The sequence below is a fragment of the Engraulis encrasicolus genome, chromosome 10, assembly GCF_034702125.1.
Source record: "Engraulis encrasicolus isolate BLACKSEA-1 chromosome 10, IST_EnEncr_1.0, whole genome shotgun sequence".
In the NCBI taxonomy this organism is placed as follows: domain Eukaryota; kingdom Metazoa; phylum Chordata; class Actinopteri; order Clupeiformes; family Engraulidae; genus Engraulis; species Engraulis encrasicolus.
The window spans coordinates 24,674,226-24,696,246 of NC_085866.1; the positions used below are offsets into that span (position 1 = coordinate 24,674,226).

Below are 22,021 nucleotides of genomic sequence, written 5' to 3' on the forward strand. Positions count from 1 at the left end.
CACTCAATTAGACATTTAAAATGCTATATTCCATAATACAGAGCGAGAACATTGAGATATGTGAAAGAGGCAGGGGCTTTTTAAAGTACCAGTGCTGATTCATGAACTCCTTCTGGGTGATGGTGAATGTGCACAGCTTGTTGCAAAGGGAGTCCTCATCCTAGAACATACGAAGAGGAGAAGAGGGTGGCATTAGCCAAATATTTATGGTTGGAGAGTAGAGTACATAGAGCACACAAGCTTCTGCAAGATACATTTGAACACAAGACAATTCTAGTAGCCATTTACAGATTTTGTTGCGTCTTTTTCGGCTTTATTTGACAGTACAGAGGTGGACAGGAAGCGAATTGGGAGAGAGACGAGCAGGGGTCGGCAAAGGACCCGGGTTCGGGAATCGAACCCGGGTCAACCGTATGGCAGGCGAGTGTCCTACCGGTTGGCCACGGCAGGTCCTCTAGTAGCCATTTTAACAAGTCTAGAGGCCTCCAAAGAACAAACAGATCATAGAAGAACAAAAATGGGATGGTGAGAGTGCTGGAGGCCTATTTTTCTTGTGTTTTGTTTGGAGCTATGCATTTGGAGCCCACGACTTACAGACACAAACAAATTAAGTATTTTTTGTGACCCTTTTCCAAAAGACACACCCCATTTTCCCCCACCACTCTGACTACACTCCACAGCACTGCTTACCGCAGTGATTCTCAAACTGTGGGCCTTTCGGGCACCATTGAGGGCTGCCCCCTTGCACGGGTGAGGCATAGATGCAATTTCGTTGTGTGCAGTGTGCAGTGAACACTTGTGTCCTGTGGAGTGCTGTGTCACAATAACAATGGGAGTTGGAGTTTCCCAGTTGGGCTTTCACTTCGCTGAAGACAGTCCAAGTGGGCCTTGAAATCACTTTCTAAAAATCAAAATATTATCCGTCTGTGTTGTTGCTAAACGCATATTTAAATTTGTATTGTTTCTTGGGTCAAAAGTGAGCCCTGAACATTTGAGAACATTTCCAAGAGGGCCCCTATTGGAAAAGGTTGGGAACCACTAGCTTACTGACATGGGTGTCACTAGGGAGAGGGAGGTGTTACAGATTCTAAGGGTCCAAGCACTGACAGCATTGACAGGCGCCCTTAAGGGGGCCCAAAATTCGAATCTTTCATGGGGCCCAACATTTCTGGTCGGCGCCCCTGCTTACCGAGTCCTCTGCCTGAGAGTCCTCCTCCTCCACAGCCAGCTCCTCCACCCAGTCAGAGTCCACCTCGATGGCCTTCTCCTCCCCGTCCACCAGCATCTGGGACGAGCCCTGGCCGCCGGTCTGCCTCAGCGCGTTCATCACGTCCGCCAGGTAGGAGATGATGTGGCACGCACACTCCAGCATGCTCGCGTGCTGTCAAGATAGGACACAGGACAATTTACATCGTGGGTGAATTGGGTTGGGACAATATTTGGCCTGTTGAAATACAGTCATCTGCATCATCATATCAAAAAACATAAAATAAGGTCAATTGGGGCCTAATGGTTAGGGAGGTGGTCTTAACCCATTGACGCCTAAGGCACCTGCAAAAAAGGGTGCTGAATGCCTGACCCTTTTTAAGAAAAGCTGCCCTCAGCCTATAAAAACCTAAATATCTCAGCTTCTGAAGCACATAAAAATGTGCACTAAGTTGCATTTAAACACTAAGACCCTCAACTTTCATTAGAATGTGTTCATTCATCTCAAACAAACAGATTTTGGCAATAGGCAGCCCAGTTTCAATGAGCAGCATAGTTGCAGTACCTTTTTTGACCATTTTCTGCACAGTGTCCCTTTAAGCTTTAAGGACACGGAAATCAGTGAGGAGAAAGTGGTCAGGAGTTTCTTTAAAATGTCTGAACACAAGGGCCATCACAAAGCGTATGTGAAACTGATGGGGTACTTACTTTGCCTTGGGACACGTTGGCAGTCACTTTCTCAACAACGTTCTTCTGGAACAAGTATTTCTTACTGTGGGCATAGAGAGGGCACACGGGTTAGGGAAAAAAGCAACAACGGCCATTTGCATCATACCAAATATTTTCATTTACAGTACAACAATATACTGTTCATGACAAGTCGTGCTATGAAGTCAAATGAAGTCATGTGACCATACTCACCATCTGTTCAGCCATTCGATGGCCGCCCGGTGCAACTGCAGATGCCCCGCCCCCTGCCCAGCGCTGGCCAGTGTTGCCATGATGACCATGAGCTCGGGGAAGCCAGCTCCGTCGCCATTGGCCAGCATCTCCGTCGCCATGGGGATGAGGGTGCTGAGGAGCACCGTGCAGACGCCCTCTCCCACCTACACATTGTAACAAAGAAATACCTTTCAGGACACCAAAGGACATAGTACAGTGACCATAAAAAAACTAGTGGTAAGACAGACACACAAGTGACAAGAGGCACTTGTTGAGAGCTTTTTTTCGGCACAAATTAACTCATGGCATGCCAGCAATTTCCAAACCATACACCCCAACAGTGTCAGAGCATTTAAGCATTTTGTGTGTTTTTTCAACACACACAGACATTTGAATTCTATGCCTATGACAAGACCACAGCATAAAAAATTGAATTGCTACACTAAGCACCATTGGCCTTGACCGTCAGGATCCAGAATGATAAGCATCACTGGCATCAAGTGAGTTAAAGGAGAACTTCAGCCAATTTCGACATGCAGTTGTAATACTCACACTACCCTGGACTTGTCAGAACCTGAGACTATTTTTTTCAGCCTTTCCTGAGATCCTGGTCATTGTAATGGGGGCAGGCATATGTTAACATTTCAAAAAAACATCTTGATTTATTCCCAATAACATTCAAAAGGCTATGCAACATCAGCAGACAACTAGCAAACAGTGATCCCTTTTTGGAAAATATTTGGAGTAGGCCTATGCTAAGATTTTTTAAAATGTAAACAAAATCTGTCCACATTAGAATAGCTCACATCTCGGAAAGGGCTGTGCTGAAAAATGCAGCGTCACCGGGTACTGACAACTCAAGGGTAGCGTGAGCAATACAATAGCATATTGAAATTGGCAGAAGTTATCTTTTAATAAGACAGGGAAGAAAAAACAAAACCAAAAGCAACAGCTGACCTGGCTGGAGTCCCTGACGATGTATGTGGTGAGCAGCTGCAGCAGCTGGCGGTTCTCCTGCACGACGTCCAGATGCTCCGAGTCCTTGGGCAGCGTGGCCGTCATGCGCGTCAGCCAGGCCTGCAGGCGAGGGGGCTCCACGCACGCCAGCTGAGCCAGGGAACCACACAGGTACAGCAGGCTGGGGTTGGGGCTCTTCTCCGCTGCACAAACACACACACACATGTTTGAGTAAACAATAGAACATGCACAAAAAGGGACAGCTTATGGGAGAGAGAGAGAAAAGGGGGAGAGAGAGAGAAGGAGGAGAGAGAGAGAGAGAGAGAGAGAGAGAGAGAGAGAGAGAGAGAGAGAGAGAGAGAGAGAGAGAGAGAGAGAGAGAGAGAGAGAAATTATCACATTTTATTCACGGCATTTATTACAGATCTCAAGAGCAGCAGTCACTTACTGAGCTGGAAGAGTTTGGTGAAGAATTTCAACACTCGGTTGCAGAACTTTGCAGACAGATTCTCATTGGCTGTTGCCATCATGATCTGGACAAGCTCCCCACTGAAACAAACAAATCAAACAGACAACAATTCCAATTGATCAATTTTATACCATAGGGAAAATGGACTGTTCTGCAAAGCAATAATGGGGCAATTCCACAGAAACAGGCATAGCAGCAGACACATGTGACACATGGTTCTACATATTCTGCATTGTGTCCTGCATATGTAGGTGTAGGTGTGTGCGGGTGCCTGGGTGCAAGTGCGTGTGGGTGTAGGTGTAGGTGTGTGTAAGTGTGTGCCAGCTAGCGTGTGTGCACAGTATAGACTGCACTGGTGTGCTGTGGCCTACCTGAAGGAGAAGAACTCCTCCGAGTTGAGGATGGGATATTGGTATCTGTGTATCGGTATCGGGTTCAGATATCAACATAATTGAGAGATCGGATCGGATCTGAATTTTCCCAAAGTATCGCAATTTTCCTGATCCTGACATTGAGCCAGGTGTAATGTTAATTTCACTTGCATATTAGTTTCCACGATGAGATTGTTACTTTTTTACTTTTTTCTTATTAATTGGTTTCCTGTTCTTCTGACTTCCTTTTCTGACCAAATAGTCTACTTGGGCCTACCTCAAGTTTAAACCCATGCATATATGTGGTTTTGGTATAGGATCGGAGTGGTATCGGTATCGGCTGATATCCAAATTTAGATATCGGGATCGGATCGGAAGTGAAAAAATGTGTATCGGTGCATCCCTAGTGTGAGTGTACAGTATTGACTGCACTGGTGTACTGTGGAATACTTGAATGAGAAGAATTCCGGTGTGTGCATGCATGTGTGCGTGCGTGTGTGCGTGCGTGCGTAGTATAGACGGTGCTGGTGTGCTGTTCTCCTGAATGAGAAGAACTCCTCCATGGCCTTGCAGTGTGTGTGTGTGTGTGTGTGTGTGTGTGTGTGTGTGTGTGTGTGTGTGTGTGTGTGTGTGTGTGTGTGTGTGTGTGTGTTAGGGGTGGGTATTGGCAAAGGGTTCACGATTCGATGCGCATCACGATACACATGCCACGATGCGATTCTATCACGATGCATTGTGATTTATGTACTACTGTGATGCATTGCGATATTTACTTCAGTAAATGTGTAAAATACAGCTTATTTGTCAGTTGCTGTATACCTTTCTTAAGTCAGTTCATTCTATTTAAGCATTCTATCATCTGGGAGAGAGCTTACATCACAACAGAAATATTACCTATTCTCTACTGAACAAAATAACCCGTGGCAAATCGAATTTTATTGTTATCAAATAATCAGTTGTCATGAATCCATGCAGTATATTGAGAAAATAAGTATCACGATACCCTGTCATGAATCGATGCATTGTATTGTGAGAGTAAGTATCGCGATGCATCGATATGACGAATATTTTGCACACCCCTAGTGTGTGTGCTGTGGCCTACCTGAATGAGAAGAACTCCTCCATGGCTTTGCGGACCTGGCTGCTCTCCAGCTGCTTCTCCAGGTACTGCAGACACTCCTCCAGCACAGACTCATCCAGACCACTGGCAGAGGAGAGGAGAAGACAGAGACAGACACAGACACCTCAGGGTCATTACCACTTTACATGGCTTTTAATTACACTTCAAACATGTGTTTTGAATGTATTAAAACTAGGTTTCGGCTTTGCTGTTGGAGTGTGGTGTGTGTGTGTGTGTGTGTGTGTGTGTGTGTGTGTGTGTGTGTGTGTGTGTGTGTGTGTGTGTGTGTGTGTGTGTGTGTGTGTGTGTGTGTGTATGTGTGTGTGTGTATGTGTGTGTGTGTGTATACCAGTTGCAGGGCCGGATTAACGCACAGGCTAGATATGGCTGCAGCCTAGGGGCCCCCACCTGCCAGGAGGCCCCAGATTGGTCAAAAGTGGAAAAATTGCAGAATCGTGACAGGATGCAATATTGAAAAAATCATGTTGAGTAAAGTTGGTAGACATGTTATCCTGAAATCCGATCTTGTAATTATGACTATGTAAATTTGTCACGAAATTCTGCCTTCCGGGGGACCCACAGCAATCTGTAGCCTAGGGACCCCAGCCCATCTTAATCCGGCCCTGACCAGTTGGGGTCGGACTGGTGCGCGTGCGTGCGCTTGTGTACCTGTTAGGGTCGGAGTGGTGCGCGATGATGTTGTAGCAGCCGGTGACGAGGCGCTCGTAGACGCGTGCGAGGAAGGCGTCGGACTCGGCTGGGCCCAGGATGCGCTCCAGGGAGGTGCTGCAGATCTCGCCCACGCTCTCCGTACTGCTCTCCAGCAGCAGCGGCAGCAGCGTCTGGATCACCTGCGAAGCATTCAGCTCCTCAGTGCTGCAAGGGGAAGGGGATGGGCAAGGGGAAGGGGAAGGGCAAGGGGACAATAGGCATACTTTAATCAAGTGTCCATTTTTCATTGATAAGCCTACGAAGTGCAGACGTTTTAGACGTTAACTATTAAGTGCTGGGGGAAGCCCTGACACTAGTTAATAAAATGTACGGTGTGATTTTTTTAACAAACATGCTACTGAAAATATGCTAAATAGAAATATAAGATTGTGTATTATCAGGTGTGTGATGAACGCATGATAAATATGTGACAGCAGTTCAACATAATGACTGTATGAGAGGACTGTAGTTTGATTGAAAGTGAGACTGTGCATGAATAAACGTTTGACTTGCATGAGCAGGTCGCATGCGCGTGCGTGCGTGTGTGTGCATTTGACTTGCATGAGCAGGTAGCATGCGTGAGCGTGCGTGTGTGTGTGTGCATGTGTCTTACACGAGCAGGTCTCCAGTGAGGCGGACCAGGGAGAGCAGGATGTGCTTGAGGGAGGAGGCCAGGGGCAGGGACTGGTTGCTCAAGGTGCCCAGGTGCGCCGCCTGGATGGCACTGATGTAGCTCTCCGACGGGATGGTGTCGTTAGCAAAGGCATTACGCTGCCGAGAGAAAGAACGAATGAGTCCAAGTTCTTCGCTGTAGGCCTATACTACAGTATGATCTATAATCTTAAACAGTCATAGTTGGGCTAAAGACTATTTTGGGGGGGTGCAGGTGGTGCAACAGCATCACATGGCCATAAATTAATTAGTAATTGGTGGTTGATATGCTGCAATTAATACGCTGCTTCGACATTGGCACTGGCTGTCGTTGCGCCACCCTGACGTGTGCTACTGCTGAAACGTCACCGACTCGGGTTGCAAAGATCTGTATCCCATAATATCCAATTTGGAGGTAATACACCAGAGGAGTCCAATCATTCTGGCTTGTCGCCCAAAGCTGTGCCATGCAAAACGGTGTTTGTGGCAGGAAGGACTTAATCACTAGCCAAAATGGCTGGTAGATGTTAATCTTACTAGCTAAACACACAATCACTAATGGGTCAAAGTGGGTAGAAAAGTTTTCTTTTCTACCAGCCAAATTGAATTTTAACCAGCAGTCTTGCATTTTCAATGTCTGCATGTGCATTGCAAGGGTACTCTAGGTGTACTGTGTGTGTACTATCTATGTCTATACTGTCTATGTCTATACTGTCTATGTCTATACCAAAAGTATGTCTGCAATGGGAAAGTAAGACAAGTCATTTCAATTCTTTGTATGACCAATGCATGTAAAGAAATTGACAATAAAGCTGACTTGACTTGACTTGGCCGGTTTGTGGGTGTTAATTTAGAGATTTAGAGCCTTGGTGGCAGATAATGAGTAAGGGGTCATACCCATGAGCCAATGTTGGGGAACTCGTTGGTGTGAATGTTGTTCCATGTCTCACAGAGTGTCTGCACAGCGGATGGGAGGTTCTGCATCACTGCCTGGCCTGTGATGACACAAAAACATAAGGAACAATTTTAGACAAAGCATTCAAACACTCCAGTATTCATTCAGCAGGTTTCCTGTTTTTAAAGTGCACTGTGTTGGATGGAGGCCAGCATAGACATTGCCACTACATTGCTCATCGAAACTGTGCTGTCTATTGCCAAATTTGACTTTTTCATTAATATTCAATAATATTTACTAGTATGACCAAAGTAAAGTTTTGCGGCAAAAATGTCTATTTCTGGAAATTCAAAGTGGCGGAGATGGAGAAGATCTCCTTTTCATGTAGGAAAAGTACAATTTTCCCAGTCCCTATGAATACTCAGAATTTCATGGTGGTGGTAAGTATTTGTGAAAAAGGTAACATTAGTGAATAGGCAGCATGAAGTCGGGAAAGAAACTGATAAAAATATAATAGTGCACCTTTAAACACACTTTAAACGAACACTTCAGTATCCATTCAGCAGATAAGGAAGTTAAAAAGGTTTTGAAGACTATGGTGATGGTTAGCTTCATCATCATCGACTTCCAAATCTCTTCGAGACTTGGTCTGACCAAGAGCATAAGTAACATTTCCCAAACGGCATGGTTAACCCGCCTCCCTTGGTTTGCTAATGTTTGTTTGCTTCCCGACAAAGTGTGAGGATTTCACGATTTTTCGGGAACTCAGAAAGTACTTGCATTCCTCTTGACCTGACTAGTAGCAACGCTGAAGGTGTTGGTGTGCGTCACTAGGAGGGCATGGCCTGGCTAGGTGGTGGTCTTACCGAGTGAGTTGGCCTTGCAGCGTGTGGATCCTATGGAGAGGACGGCTGCGTAGCCCTTCAGCTTGGCCTCCGTGGGCTTGTTCTCCCCCTCCTCTGGCAGGCTCATCAGCAGGTACGACCTGAAACACACGGAGCACGGATGAACAAACACGCTCACTCACTGATGACCAGGGTGCATTTCTCGAAAGCATTCGTTGCCAGCCAGTTAGCAACATAGGTGTTAAACAACAAAGTAGTTAACATAGTTAGCGACTGTGGCTTTTGGAATTGCACCCCTGAGTTGTATAAAGTAGAAGTAAAAGTACTCTTTCAAATGTAATTACAACACTAGTGGTATATTACATGGTTTCAACTAAAGAGAGTGTCGTAAGTACATCTGTAAGAGTACATCTACTTTATACAACTCTGCTGATGACAAAAGGGCCAAGTGAATGAGTGCACTAATTTTAACATAGGATTTCAATCTAACACTTTTAATTTAATTTAATGAATCATTCACTGTACGTCACCACAAACAAAACATTTGGAAATATAATTGTCGAATTCACTGACAGTAAAAATTTGTGAGAATCCAAAAAAGGATGTGTTGTGCATCTGTGGTGCACAACAGGTCTTCACCAGGTTCTTGGTGGTGTGTGTGTGTGTGTGTGTGTGTGTGTGTGTGTGTGTGTGTGTGTGTGTGTGTGTGTGTGTGTGTGTGTGTGTGTGTGTGTGTGTGTGTGTGTGTGTGTGTGTGTGTCCTCACCGTGTGAAGGCGGTATAGAGGTCTATAAGCTGCAGTGTGGCGGGCAGCAGGTTCTTGGTGATGTCGGAGCTCTTGTGCGGGTCGCTGTCGGCCGCCACCTTGGAGAAGTGCTCGTCTAGGGACACCTGCACCTTGGAGATGACTGCGTCCAGCGTGTAGATGGTCTGCAGTGACGGCACCTGGTGCAGGGGCAGGATAGTGCTGGGGTCCACGCTGCAGAACGACGAGATCTGGAAAGACACAAGATTATTATTTTTTTAAGTTAAAATTTTACAATTAGGGCTGGGACTCAGTTAAAACATTTATCGCATTAACTAGAAGCATAGAAATGAATGAATCAAAATGAATTATGTTAAAAGGTACACTGTGTGAGATTTTCAGTTGTTTATTTCCAGAATTCATGCTACCCAATACCCATTCAATAATGTTACCTTTTTCATGAATACTTAACCCACTAAATGGTATATTTTTTAACCCAGTTTTGAAATGTGCATTCCAAAACTCCATTTACATGTAAACGAGAGGCCGAAATTGATGCGTTTCCAAAAATATCCATATAAATGTGGACAGCTTATTGGTGCATACCTGTCTAGCAATATACTCCTCTGCCAGGTCCACGTCATACTTGACAGCACTGCACCTGGTGGAGGCCAACTCGATCAGGGAGGTGGCGTGGTCCAGCTTCATCCCCTGCTTCAACAGGTGCTCCTGGGGACAACAAACAAACAAACAAAAATCAAACTTTGAAAAACTACAGCACAGGCCCTACCGTGGCGCAAAAGGTGGGGCACTCGGTTGCAATGCGGCCGACCCTTCCCCGCCTGTCTCTGCCCACTCAATTCCTGTCACTACCTACACCATCCTGTTGAATAAAGGCAATAAAAAGCCTGGAAATAAAACATTGCTCTCAGTTGTTCTATACATTATGCAGTGCAGAATGGCAAGTAGAGAAAAAATAGATATTGCAAGTAATATCGATATCGAGGTACCCAGTCATGCATTGCACATTTTTCTAATATAATGCAGCCCTAATGTTGACCCCCCCACATACTGACCTTGATCCAGTTGACGTAAGTGCTGACGCGCAGCCGTGATGACCAGCGGAGCGTGTGCAGTATGTCACTCTCGCTGGGATCGCTGTTGCCCGTCTTCAGCTGCTCGATGTAGCCTTTGGACGGGGGCAGCACCCCCAGAATCCTCCACAGCACCAGGAAGTAGTACTGCAGAGAGCACGCCTCCTGTAGGCAGACAGACAGCATGACATGAATGGTTAATAACTATGAAAGTGTACTATGAAAGTGAATTATATTTTCCAGTTGTTGAACAGCTGTTCTGTACTCTGTAATGACTGACAGTCTGAAAGTGTGTAAATAAAATTCATCATAAGTGAAGTGTGCAAATATTGGCCCAAGAAGTTATAAAAAAAAGGATAGGGGACCCATCAGTTTGTGCATCATTGTGATAGGACAGACATGGCATAAGCATACTATTTTTTTTAAAGATATTTTTTGGGCTTTTTTCACAGGACAGTGAGAGAGACAGGAAATGAGTGGGGACAGAGAGACATGTAAAGATCGGCAAAGGACCTCGGGTCGGAATCGAACCTGGGTCATCAACGTGATGGTATGGTGCCTTACCTCATTGAGACCCGCGCCCCAATAAGCATAGTAATATTTGCAGTATTGTTAAGGGCATTCAATCAGCCAGGTTTTGGATGACAAATCATTTTGTGATAGTCTTTATTTAGAAAGTGCGCTTAACTCCCAAATATTTCTTGGTCTTCGGGTGCGAGCAAACAGTAAAGTTCATATTTAGAAAAAAGCTGCACTCTTGGGTCCGGCACTGAAGAAGGCTTAGGTCGAAACGTCGGTCTGTCATGCTGACCCTGGATTAAACTACAGGAATTACACTCGAGAGTGTGGTCTTTTTTTTACTAAATCATTTTGTGATAACACTAGAAGTGAAGTCCCTACTGGCCCTGCAGTGGCTCAAGGGGTAGGGCACTGCATTGCTACAATGGTGACCCGGGCTTGCTTACGGCCTGGGTCGTTAGCTGGCCCTTCCCCGTCTCTCTCGAATAAGTGCACAAAAAAAGACCTAAAAAAAAATATATTTTTTTAAATAGAAAAGAAGTGAAGTCTCTACTCACCACTGGAGTAATGGGCTTGTTCTCCTGCCTCCTGGCCATGTCGAACCGTGAGCCAGCGGAGAGCAGGGAGACCAGGGAGGAGTACAGGTTGTCGTATTTCACAGAAATGTTAAACAGCACGTAGAATATCTGCACAAGGACAAACAAAAGAACCACAAGGGAACATCAGCAAACAACATCAGCAAAATTCACATAAAAACCATAAATAGTCCACATATCAATTCCAATATAGAGGTAAGGATATCGTTGCACTAGATGTTTAGAGAGATAAGCAGGTGGCGTGGACCCAAAAAATAGCAGCTCAGGGAGAGAGCAGGTTCGCACACTAGGGCTGTGCAATATATCAAATTAATATCGTAATATATTGCTGTCAAACAATATAACATTTCATAATACCGATTAGAAACAATATTTTTGTCTTTTGTCTTTACTGCCAAAAGATAGGTCACGCTAAGCGCAATACATTCCCCTCCACTTTAGTCATTGTGAGCACAGAACACCACTGTGTGTTTCTCTATGGCCCTCCGTTTACACTGCTGAAGGGAGGGAAGATTGTGAATTGTTTAGCACAATTATTTGTCTTTAAAAGAAATATCGTCCAAAAAAATCGTGTTATCAATATTGACTGAAATAATCGTGATATTGATTTTTCTCATAATCGAGAAGCCCTATCGCATACTGAATAAGACTTATTATTATTCAGCGTGCGAACCTGCTCTCACCCCGAACTGTTCTGTCAGTTCCAATGTGGCAGGCTAAAGTGGAGCTGCAGTGCGTACCTTGTTGTCTAGACGGCTGCGGTCATCCTCTGAAGCCTCGGGAGACAGCACGCAGTAGAACTTGGGCTGAACCGTAGAATCTGAGGAGAGCAAGAGGACAATCATGGTCAGAGGTCTGTTCAAAAAGCATCTCCATCCAAAGTCATGGAGCAGAAATAAAGTGGAAATAAGTGGGGTGAAGTCAACACAATCATTTTTTTTCTTCTTGTTTACCATTATCATTAGTGGGAGTGTTAATAATAGTAGTGTTTTTAGTAAAATTATTTAATTCTTCTGGCAGTGTTGTCAATATTGGTGTGGGTGAGTGGGGTAAATAGTTAGAGGCGTGACTTATTCCTAGCAGCCGAGCAGTGCTTGGTAATAGCAACAGGGCTCTAAATTAACACTTGCATACCAGCCAAACACTGGTGAAAATTCAATTTGGCTGGTAGAAAATAAAACTTATTAGCTACTTTGACTCATTGGTGTAAGATTAACATCTACTGGCCATTTTGACTGGGGATGGAAAAAAAGTTAAATTAGAGCCCTGATTGATTAAATATTAGTGTGGGTGAGTGGGGTAAATAGTAAGAGGCGTTAACTTACTCCTACCTGCCGAGCAGTGCTTGGCCCAGTTCTCCTCCACCTCCTTGAAGCCGTAGTAGAGCGGGGCGTTTCCACGCTTGCCTCCCTCCAGCCCAGAGCTGCCGCCGGACGCAGGGGGGGTCAGCAGGTTGTACTGGACCTGGGAGTTCACAACCAGAACAGTAATCAGTCATCACCCCCAGTTATGAGTTGGCAAAAGGCATTAGAAGAGATAAAAATATACCAAAACAAAATATCCCTACTTATAAAAGGTTCTTTATCTGCTGGTTAGGGTGGGTTTTGAACCTGCAACCCTCTGATCTAAAGGCCAGTGCTCTAACCATTGAGCCATGGCTGCCCATAGAATGTGGGGCTCGTCCGGGATAGTATAAAGGGTATACATAAGGAGCCCCTTACTTGTTCGAAGAGGTACATGGGTACCTTACAATACTAAACTTTACAGTACAAATAGCAAACATAAAGGAGCCCCTCACCTATTCAAAGAGGTACATGGGTGCCTTAAAGTACTGGTACTGTACTGTACTGAAATGAACTTTATATTGTGTTGAGTTGTTACAGCCCTAGGTGCATATGCATTCCCTTACCTGTTCGAAGAGGTACATGGGTGCCTTGGAGTACTGGTGCAGCAGGTAGTGGAGCACCAGCAGGATGCGTGCCAGGTTGAGGGGCACGGCCTGCAACTGGGTGTCGGCGTGGGCGGCCACCTCGGCCACGGCCTGGCAGCACATGATGAGCACGGCGCGGCGGCCCGTGTCCGACAGGTTGTGGAAGATGAGCAGCAGCAGCTGCAGGTGCTCCACGTTCAGGTCCTCCTCCGGGGCACCAGGGGGCACTGAGCCCTGCAGAGTGTTCTGCTTCAGGGTGCCCACGAACCTGCGGGGTCGAGAGAGTAATAGAGAGTGGAGTCAGAGAGGTTCTGTGGGTATGACGAGAGAGTTCACTCGCCACTTTTACAGGTGATGATGCACTCTAGGGGCGCCAACGGAGGAGTGCAGACTCCATTCAGAATGAATGGGTAGCACTCGCGACAGGGCCCCTAGGTGAACTGCAGGCATGGGTCGAATAGCGAGTGGGTTGGCTGTTTGCAGACCGGCTGTGGTACTTGACTGTACTTGATTGTCCACAGGGGGAAATTTGCCTTGGGCTTCACCCACTGCATTACATACAGTACTCACGTACCCAGCATATAACATAACATAAAAAATACCGTGCACTGCATGTGTATGGCGTGTCTATCTGTCATTAAGCAATGTTATGACACTTGGGTCAAATGAGTTCTTATATAGGGGCCTATGAAATCCGTTTTAATTTTTCTCAAATTCCGTTTTATTTTTTCTCAAATTCCGTTTTTTCGGATTTATTTTTTGCCAAATCGGATTTTTTTTACATTTTGATCTTATTTTCCCCTTTCACCCCCCCAACAAAATTTCTTAGTTATTTAGTTCAAACTGGTGGGTGGACAGAGCCAACCACTCATGGTTGAATGGTAGGTAGAGAAAAGAAAAGTAAAATTACCTACTAGCTTTTTGTAATATCAGCCCTCAAAAATATTCCAGGTAATAAGGTAGCTGAAATGTACATGCGCATATATTCTATTACATACACGTGACGCACCCAACTAGAAGGCGAATTCACTTCTGGTGCATTGAAGTTGGACTCGGGCTGCATCAGGTTTTCTCGAATAAGTTTGGCTATATTGCAACGTGCAGCTACATTAGAGACATTTTTGGTCACGTTATATGTAGGTATTAAATAAATAGCCTCGCAAAGTCCCAACCGTCTACCGTTTCACACAAACACATGTTTTACAAGACGGCCGTTTTCTTCTGATGATGACTTGACCATTTTTCAAAGTTGCTGCTAACTTTTAGTCACTATGCTCCGTGGCCAACAAAGTTAACAAGACATGATCAAAGCATTGCCTGATCAGTTTTTATTTTACAGAGGTCACGTCTGGTGTAACAAACTCCAAACTCGTGCCTCGCGTCGGATGATTCCATTGTTTATTTAAGTGCAGTGGAGAGCCGCTCGTCTTTTCTGTGTCGCATCGCATTGTCTTGGTAACAGACGGTCAGGACAACGCGTTTATGTTCTACTAGGCAAAATCTGAGTGCTGTTGAGTAGTAAGATTTCTTCAATGCTCTGACGGCCAGTGTTAGGACGCGGGAGACAATCGGAAACGCCACTTGGGAGAGAGATGCGTTCACTGTCAACATGCGCTGACATGGATCATGGATCTGCATAGAACTTTTGCGCATCACCTCGCGTGGGCCAGATATGATATCGTGGCCATATTTTGTGTTTGAAATGTCTTTTAGACTGATAAATGATGACGAAAACAATGGATTTTTAATTTTATCATAAGAAATGAGCAAATTCCGTGCAATTCCGCGTTTATAACCAAATTCCATGATTCCGTGATTCCGTCCGTGTTTTCCGTATCGCAGAAATCATAGGCCTAATATGGAACAACTCCATATTAATAACTGGTTACTTGACTTTGTAAACCTTTCCAAGTAAAGTCTTGGAATCTATTACACAAATAAGCATTTGGAATACTGCTTATTATATCACAGGCACAGAACAAAGCCCAATATTCATAGTAGTATGGGTTAAACTTGGGCAAAATCCCTGGTGCTGAACACAAAAAGTTTTTTTCCAAAAAAATCCATCAATTCATACGCCCCAAATGAGTGAGTCTTGCCCCAGAACGACACAGAGCAAAGAGGAACTGAACAGACTTCCTGGCATTCAATAACATTTCTCAAAGCACAGCACACCATGGGATCTATTGTAGAGTTCACCAAACAAAGCAGCCTTGAATACAGTTATTTTCCATTCACCACCTCCATATTAAACCAAACAGTCGATAATTACGTCAACTATTTCACTTCACAATGATTCTTGTAAACATTTGAACTGAGTCCCTGTAGTTCTCATGCTTTGTTTTCTACAGGTATGCATTTGAAATGGAAACGTTCAGAAAGCAAGTTTCGTCCCAACCTGAGTGTGTGCATAGAGCCTTGTATTAGATGATTAATCTCTTAACTTAACCTGGCTTACTCCTGAACCAGCTTCTTACTATAGGCCCCAGTACATTTCTGTGAAGGTGTGTCGGTGTGTGTGTGTGTGTGTGTGTGTGTGTGTGTGTGTGTGTGTGTGTGTGTGTGTGTGTGTGTGTGTGTGTGTGGCGTGTGTGTACACGTATGTTTGTATGTGTGGCCATGTGGGCATGTGTGTGTGTGTTTTGTGCACTAGCTAGTATGGGACGGATGATGACTCACCTCTCCCAGACCTTCATGCACTCGGGCACGTCCGGCTCCCCCTGCTGACTGGCCTTGTGTTGCCAGATGAGCAGCAGGCGCGACAGCACAGACAGCGACTGCGGGTGGATGTACATGGGCCACGCCCCCTCAGAGAACGGAGCCACGCCCAGCTGCTGCAGCAGTGTGTTCTGCAGACAACACAACACCCAATCAGCTAATCAGAACATGAATGAATGAATGAATGAATGAATGAATTAATGAATGAATGAATGGATAGATGGATGGATGAATGAATCAATCCATCAGTCAATCAATCCATCCATCCATCCATCCATCCAATCAATTTATTCCTCAATTCCTCCAACCGACTGAGTATCAGTAACAGCATCATTTTTCTTTTCCTTCTCAGAATCATTTTTCCTTTCTTCCAATTTATTCTGACTAGGGTATCTGCTATCTATTCTCACTATCGTTTTGTATACCTTGATATGGAACATGCACATGTGTTTGATGTAAATTAAGAATTGTACTGAATTGGATAAGCGAGGTGATTTCCATTTCATAATTGTTTTCACAGAGCAAACCAAGTGCAAACTATGTTTGAGCCATTGTCACATGTGGGCTGCACCCACCACACTGAAGCCAGGAGTGTAGCTGCGTGTCTGGACTGGCAGGCAGCCCATGATGGCAACCACGGTAATCAACGCTTCGTCAACGCTCCATCTCATGTGACTTCATAATTACATGCTGTAAGGGTCCCACTACACATGCCATCGCAGACGCATTTGAGTGAGTGAGTGGACAGGGATCTCATGTTGATGATGCTAAAAGGGCTCCCTCACCTGCAGCGCTGGCGATGGCAGGTCCGACGTGACGAGCGAGTGGTTGAAGTGGTACAGGGCCGACGCAAACTCTTCATCAGAGGAGCCTGAAGAGCAGATGAGGGAGAGAGAGGTGACGTCATCACACAAAACTGATACAGTACAGCATCTTAGATGACATTCATGACAGCTAAGATTAAGTGTGTTAATAATATTAATCTCCATATTATGGACATTATTTCGACAAATGTGGAAAAATGTGGCTTTGAGACAAAAATTGTGAAAAACAAACACAGTACAAATTGTTTCATTTTCACAGGTGTTGCTTTTTACACTCAGTTTCCACCGAAAGTGTCAACTTAAATATAATCTCCCAATTCAACACAGCAGACGTAAGCGCGAGAGTGAGCTGACTGACCTTTGACGTCCTTGTCCACGTCCTTGATGATGCTGGCCAGCGTGGCCATGTGGGACTCGGTCAGCGACACGCTCAGGTAGTTACGGATGAAGTTGTTACGCGACTTCAGCATGGAGGTGGTGATGAAGTTCAGGATGCTCGAGGCAAGACTCAGGAACTGAGACGGGGGAAAAAAAAAATGCACCTGTGTTTATAGGCTCTTTTTCTAACTGAACAATATTTGAGTGGATTTGATTATATATGTTTATTAAGCTAGTTACATTTAGTTAATCTATTTAGCTTCATTATCAAGGTGTTCTGTTCAGTTATCAACTTTTTTCGATGAACTGCACGCGTAACGCCTTCTGCATTGCACATGTATATTGAGTACGGACAGAAAGCAATACAGGAGACACAGTGCAAAAGATCAAACACACGTCACATAATAGCATTTAGGCTATCATCGATACCTGTTAGTGAAGGGTGAGTGCCGGCTACTGATGTTGCGTTCAGGCCGACTGAGAACCGTGCCGTTGCCCGTTCTTGGACCTAATTGTGTTCACGCTGCATGTCTTGGCATTTGTGAAGCAGAAAGTTGGTTCGCAATGCGAACTGAAAAATACTTCTGTTTTTTTCTCCACGAACCGTGACGACAACGTGGGCATGTTCACCCGGGTAACACACATTAAGGTGCGGAAAGATTCAGAGCCTGTTGTGAACACGGGAGATTCGCAGGTAAGCACTTCAGTTCTGGTGAAACTGGTGCAGGCACTGGCACCGTTCTGCTCAGCGTGAAAACAGTATCATGCCGGGGACACATACACACGAATTTGGCCAAGCGAAGCAAACTTCGTCATTCATTCCTATGAAGGAGTCGAAGGCAAACTAAAAGGAGCGAAGAGAAGAAAATATTCCACCAAGTTTAATACTATGCAATTGAGGATCGAATTTCGCCTGCAAATCAACATCATATTTGTCGCTGCAACAACCTGATGGCGGTTGAGGTGTCAGAATGGAACACTGAATTTCGCCTGTCTTCGCTTCGCTCATTTTGCCTGCACGTGTCACTGGCGTCAGTGAGGCACTCACCAGCTCGGGGTCTTTGCGGCTGGCCAGGATGTTGCCGTTCTCTGGCGTCTGCTTGCTGGGACTCTTAAGGCGGGGAGAGGTCTCCAGCGGCGGGGGAGGAGGGGGTGGCGGGGGCGCCACCGTCTCCTTACTTGGGGAGATGGTCTCCTCGAACCACAGCCCCAAAATGGGCTCACTGTCATCATCTGATACACCAACACGAACGGGGGGGTAGGGGGGAAGAGGGGACATCAGGACGAACACAAATACATACAAACACAAGAGATACTCAAACTCCACTGTTCTAAAGAGTCAGCACCACCACATCAAATGTAAAACCATGAGCTGTCACATCCACATCAAAAAACAAAACAAAAACAAAAAACCAAACCATTAAAAACAGACCACAGAGCGCACTACTTGCATCTACAAGCTGGCTTTGGGGTGTGGAGGGTGGTGAGGAGGTGGGGAGGTGGTGATGGGTTTAGGTTTGTGTAGGTGGGTGGTTTTGGGTTGGTTTGGTCGGTTGGTCGGTCGGTCGGTCGGTGGAGGGGTTTCAAAGGGAGGAAGTGAGTAGTGACACAAAATAAAACTACTACTGAAGTCTTTATTGCGTAGATTTACCACAATAAAGAACAAGTGTGCAATTGCATGGTGCAGACACAGCATGCTTGTTGCTGGGCACTAGCAAGTCTGGAATAACAAAAAAAGGGCCTAAGGGACGGACATTAAGAAAGGGTCCTGACCTGAAATACAAGCTGCTCTTGTCCTCTCCTGTCTTCTCTCTGCTGAAATAGTAAACACTGTCACTACGCCTGAAGTCAAACAGAGTGCCAATGATGGGCAATAGTAGTAGCAAGCAACAGTTCAATAAAACAAAGAAAGAAAGGAAGGAAAAACAATGGGTACACCAATTCTGAATTCTGCAGCAGGTGGGGAGAAGAAAAATGAGCAAAAAAAAAAAAAAGATTTTGAAAAAAAAAAAAAAAATGAAATGAAAGAAAGACCAAATGAAACAGAAAACAAGAACAACCACAAACTAACCTGGCGTTGCGTCTACGCTTGTCTGACTTTCCTCGGAGGTGTCTAAGCTGTGGTCTGCACTGGCACTGACACTGCTCCTGCTGCTGGGACTAGCTGCACCGGGGGTACTGGCACACGCCCCCGGGCACAGAAAACACCTCAGCGCCTCCTTCACCCTCGTCATCCTCCATGCTAACTCCACATCATATAATGTACAGGGTGCCCCCAAAGAAACGTGGTATACACACACTTTAAAATCATTGTTAAGTAGGTATGATGCGCAAAATGTACGCTCATTCAAGTGAAAAGGAATTTATAGACATAATTGCTTCATTTTGAGTCATAAGCTGTACTCAAACTGATGATCATTCTGGTCTGGGCACGGCTGCCAATCATGTAAATCAAACAGAACTCTATTGATATTTTTGTGCATTCACAGACTTTTATAGGTCTCGTAGTTTAGAGACATCAGTTTGAGAACAGCCAGTGACGAAATTCTATTACACTTGAACATTTCTTAAATGTTTAATAAACAGATTAAACAATGATTTAAAGTGGATATACGTTTTTTCAGGGCACTCTGTACATAACATGCACAACAACTGCATTACACTGCTCTGACAACTGTGGAAATATTTCTTTGTGACCTTCACGCTCAACTCAACAAAACATTTACAGCAATGATGACAATGATGATGATGACGATGACACTTGAGTGATCCAATGAGGACACACAAAAAACAAAAACAAAGTGTGTGTGTGTGTATACAGATTCATCCCCAATAGTGTCGTTGAGCTTCAGCTGTTGTGTTTGTTAATCGTCATAGAAACAGGTGTTTGAAAAACAGAGAAATGGGCTGTACAAGTGAACACCCTCCCCCGCAATGTTATCTGTGAGTAGTTGGCCGTCATTGATATGAACACTAGACACCACGTTGACCACTCCTTTGCACTGGAACGAATGGCTCAGGTCAGATCGACGCCATGTTCTGTTGGTATAACTCTGCCATCAACTGGCGGCAAGGCTATATGCACATTATCCTGTTGTGACGATAAAACTAAATGTATGAAAAACACAGGATACCAGACCAAGATGGCGGCACCCAGGGTTGGGCCATGCCAAAAGGCTGAACACGGCATTTAGTGCTCATATCTATGGTCAGCTCTTATGTGCCCCAACCAAGATGACGTGTGTGAGAGTGAGCGAGTGTGTGTGTGTGTGTGTGTGTGTGTGTGTGTGTGTGTGTGTGTGTGAGTGTGTGAGTGTGTGAGTGTGTGAGTGTGTGAGTGTGTGAGTGTGTGAGTGTGTGAGTGTGTGAGTGTGTGAGTGAGTGAGTGAGTGAGTGAGTGAGTGAGTGTGTGTGTGTGTGTGTGTGTGTGTGTGTGTGTGTGTGTGTGTGTGTGTGTGTGGCGAGTGTGTGTGCGTTGCTGTGCTGGCCCTGGTGCCCCTACCCTGGCTGCTCTCCTCCTCCGTGCTGCTGAAGTCGTCTTCGTAGTAGGTGTTGGAGTCTGTGGAGGCGCTGGCATCACTACTCACAGAGCCCTTCCTCTGCCTCTGCAGCACACACGCCTGCACACGGCAGCAGGAGGTGGTGGAGGAGGAGGGAGGGGAGGAAGGAGGGAGAGGAAGGGAGGTGGAGGAGAGAGAGAGAGAGAGAGAGAGAGAGAGAGAGAGAGAGAGAGAGAGAGATGAGGAGGGAGAGAGAAGGAAAGGGAGAGAGGGAGAGGGAGAGAAGGGAGAGAGGAAGAGGGATAGGAAGGAGAGAGAGAGGGAGAAGACGGGAAGAGGGAGAGGAGGTAGGAGGAGGAAGACAGAGGAAGGAGAGAGGGAGAGGAAGGAGGTGGAGGAGAAAGAGGGAGGTAGAGGACAGAGAGGGAGAAGGAGAGGAAGGAGAGAGAGAGGGAAAGGGAGGAGAGAGGGAGAGGAAGGAGAGAGAGAGAAAGCCAGGAAGAGTAGGGACAGAGAAGAGGGAGGATGAAAGGCAGGAGAGGGAGAACAAGAAAGAGAAAGGCAAAAAGGGTGGGAGGGAGAGAGTGTAAGACCAAAGGGAAAGAAAGAGTAAAAAAAAGAGGGTGAGCTGACCATTACATAACAAATAGCATTTGAATAACAGATGCCCAGGCTATATACAGCTTATGCTCTTGGGTCATATTATTGCCAGGAGTTGTCCATTTCCAAGACACAATAGTTAGTTTTTACTTAATTTATTGTTCCTCCACTATTTATTTGCAATTTTTCTTTGTATCCCCTTGTGGGGTCTTCCTATTCTAACAGGATGAACTTCAGCTTTCTCCACTCTCTGCCCCCGTAGAGAATAATGCATTCTGATTCAAACAATAGACCCCGTACTGAGAAAAAATATCAGTGAGAAATGACAATCATGCCTCTGCTATCACTCATGAACAGCCTTGACAGTGAGTGCCTGTCTACGATAGATAATAAACAGAGCAGGATTCCTTACTCGCACGCACACACGCGCGCACACACGCACGCGCACACGCACACGCACACTAAGCCTTTGACTTCAATATTCGATATTCGAATATAAGTCGAATGTTAAGAAAATTCGAGACATTCGAACGAATATTAATTGGCCATTAATATTCGAATCTGACCTGAGTATTGCTTTTTTGGGTATTTCATTGTTATTGATTAAAATCATTTCCTTGTAAACATCGCAATTCACAGTCTCAATTTATTTTTTCCATGGCTGGTTAATCACTACAGCTGTGTTGAGGGGAGTCGCGTGCGTGTGGCTCATCTCTTTGTGTTCCGTAGCAGGACACTTGCGGCCGGTGTTCTGTCGAGATGTGTTGCCTCGTCGAGATGAGCGACCGGTCGCCCTATTCGATAGTGGTGTTCTATCGATTTGCGATGCCTCATCTAAATGAGCGACCTTGATTTTCCGCGGAAGGCGTTTCAATCGGTCCACGTAGGACTGTTTTAATAACCATTAGGCCTACTTTGTTTATTTCACGGACAGGGGTGTACAATCGTTC

The 22,021-nt window shown here is 45.3% G+C and overlaps 1 protein-coding gene across 17 annotated transcripts in view; it reads right to left on the reverse strand.

Moving 5' to 3' along the window:
• ubr4 (ubiquitin protein ligase E3 component n-recognin 4) overlaps positions 1-22,021 on the reverse strand; it is a 106,398-nt gene that overhangs the window by 69,227 nt on the left and 15,150 nt on the right. For 10 of the 17 annotated variants that reach the window (XM_063208433.1, XM_063208442.1, XM_063208447.1 and 7 more), the window contains exons 14-37: positions 20,474-20,591; positions 18,745-18,786; positions 18,020-18,204; positions 16,952-17,108; positions 16,555-16,640; positions 15,731-15,900; positions 13,031-13,319; positions 12,447-12,585; positions 11,862-11,941; positions 11,083-11,211; positions 9,989-10,171; positions 9,519-9,641; positions 8,934-9,163; positions 8,189-8,307; positions 7,325-7,422; positions 6,390-6,547; positions 5,735-5,941; positions 5,048-5,149; positions 3,554-3,654; positions 3,106-3,308; positions 2,128-2,312; positions 1,915-1,978; positions 1,190-1,381; positions 90-160 (exon numbers count right to left, since the gene is read on the reverse strand). In XM_063208433.1, coding sequence (XP_063064503.1) covers positions 90-160; positions 1,190-1,381; positions 1,915-1,978; positions 2,128-2,312; positions 3,106-3,308; positions 3,554-3,654; positions 5,048-5,149; positions 5,735-5,941; positions 6,390-6,547; positions 7,325-7,422; positions 8,189-8,307; positions 8,934-9,163; positions 9,519-9,641; positions 9,989-10,171; positions 11,083-11,211; positions 11,862-11,941; positions 12,447-12,585; positions 13,031-13,319; positions 15,731-15,900; positions 16,555-16,640; positions 16,952-17,108; positions 18,020-18,204; positions 18,745-18,786; positions 20,474-20,591 — 3,431 coding nt within the window. The remainder of the gene's footprint in view (positions 1-89; positions 161-1,189; positions 1,382-1,914; positions 1,979-2,127; positions 2,313-3,105; positions 3,309-3,553; positions 3,655-5,047; positions 5,150-5,734; positions 5,942-6,389; positions 6,548-7,324; positions 7,423-8,188; positions 8,308-8,933; positions 9,164-9,518; positions 9,642-9,988; positions 10,172-11,082; positions 11,212-11,861; positions 11,942-12,446; positions 12,586-13,030; positions 13,320-15,730; positions 15,901-16,554; positions 16,641-16,951; positions 17,109-18,019; positions 18,205-18,744; positions 18,787-20,473; positions 20,592-22,021) is intronic. The other 7 variants (XM_063208444.1, XM_063208436.1, XM_063208449.1 and 4 more) reach the window with 4 other exon arrangements.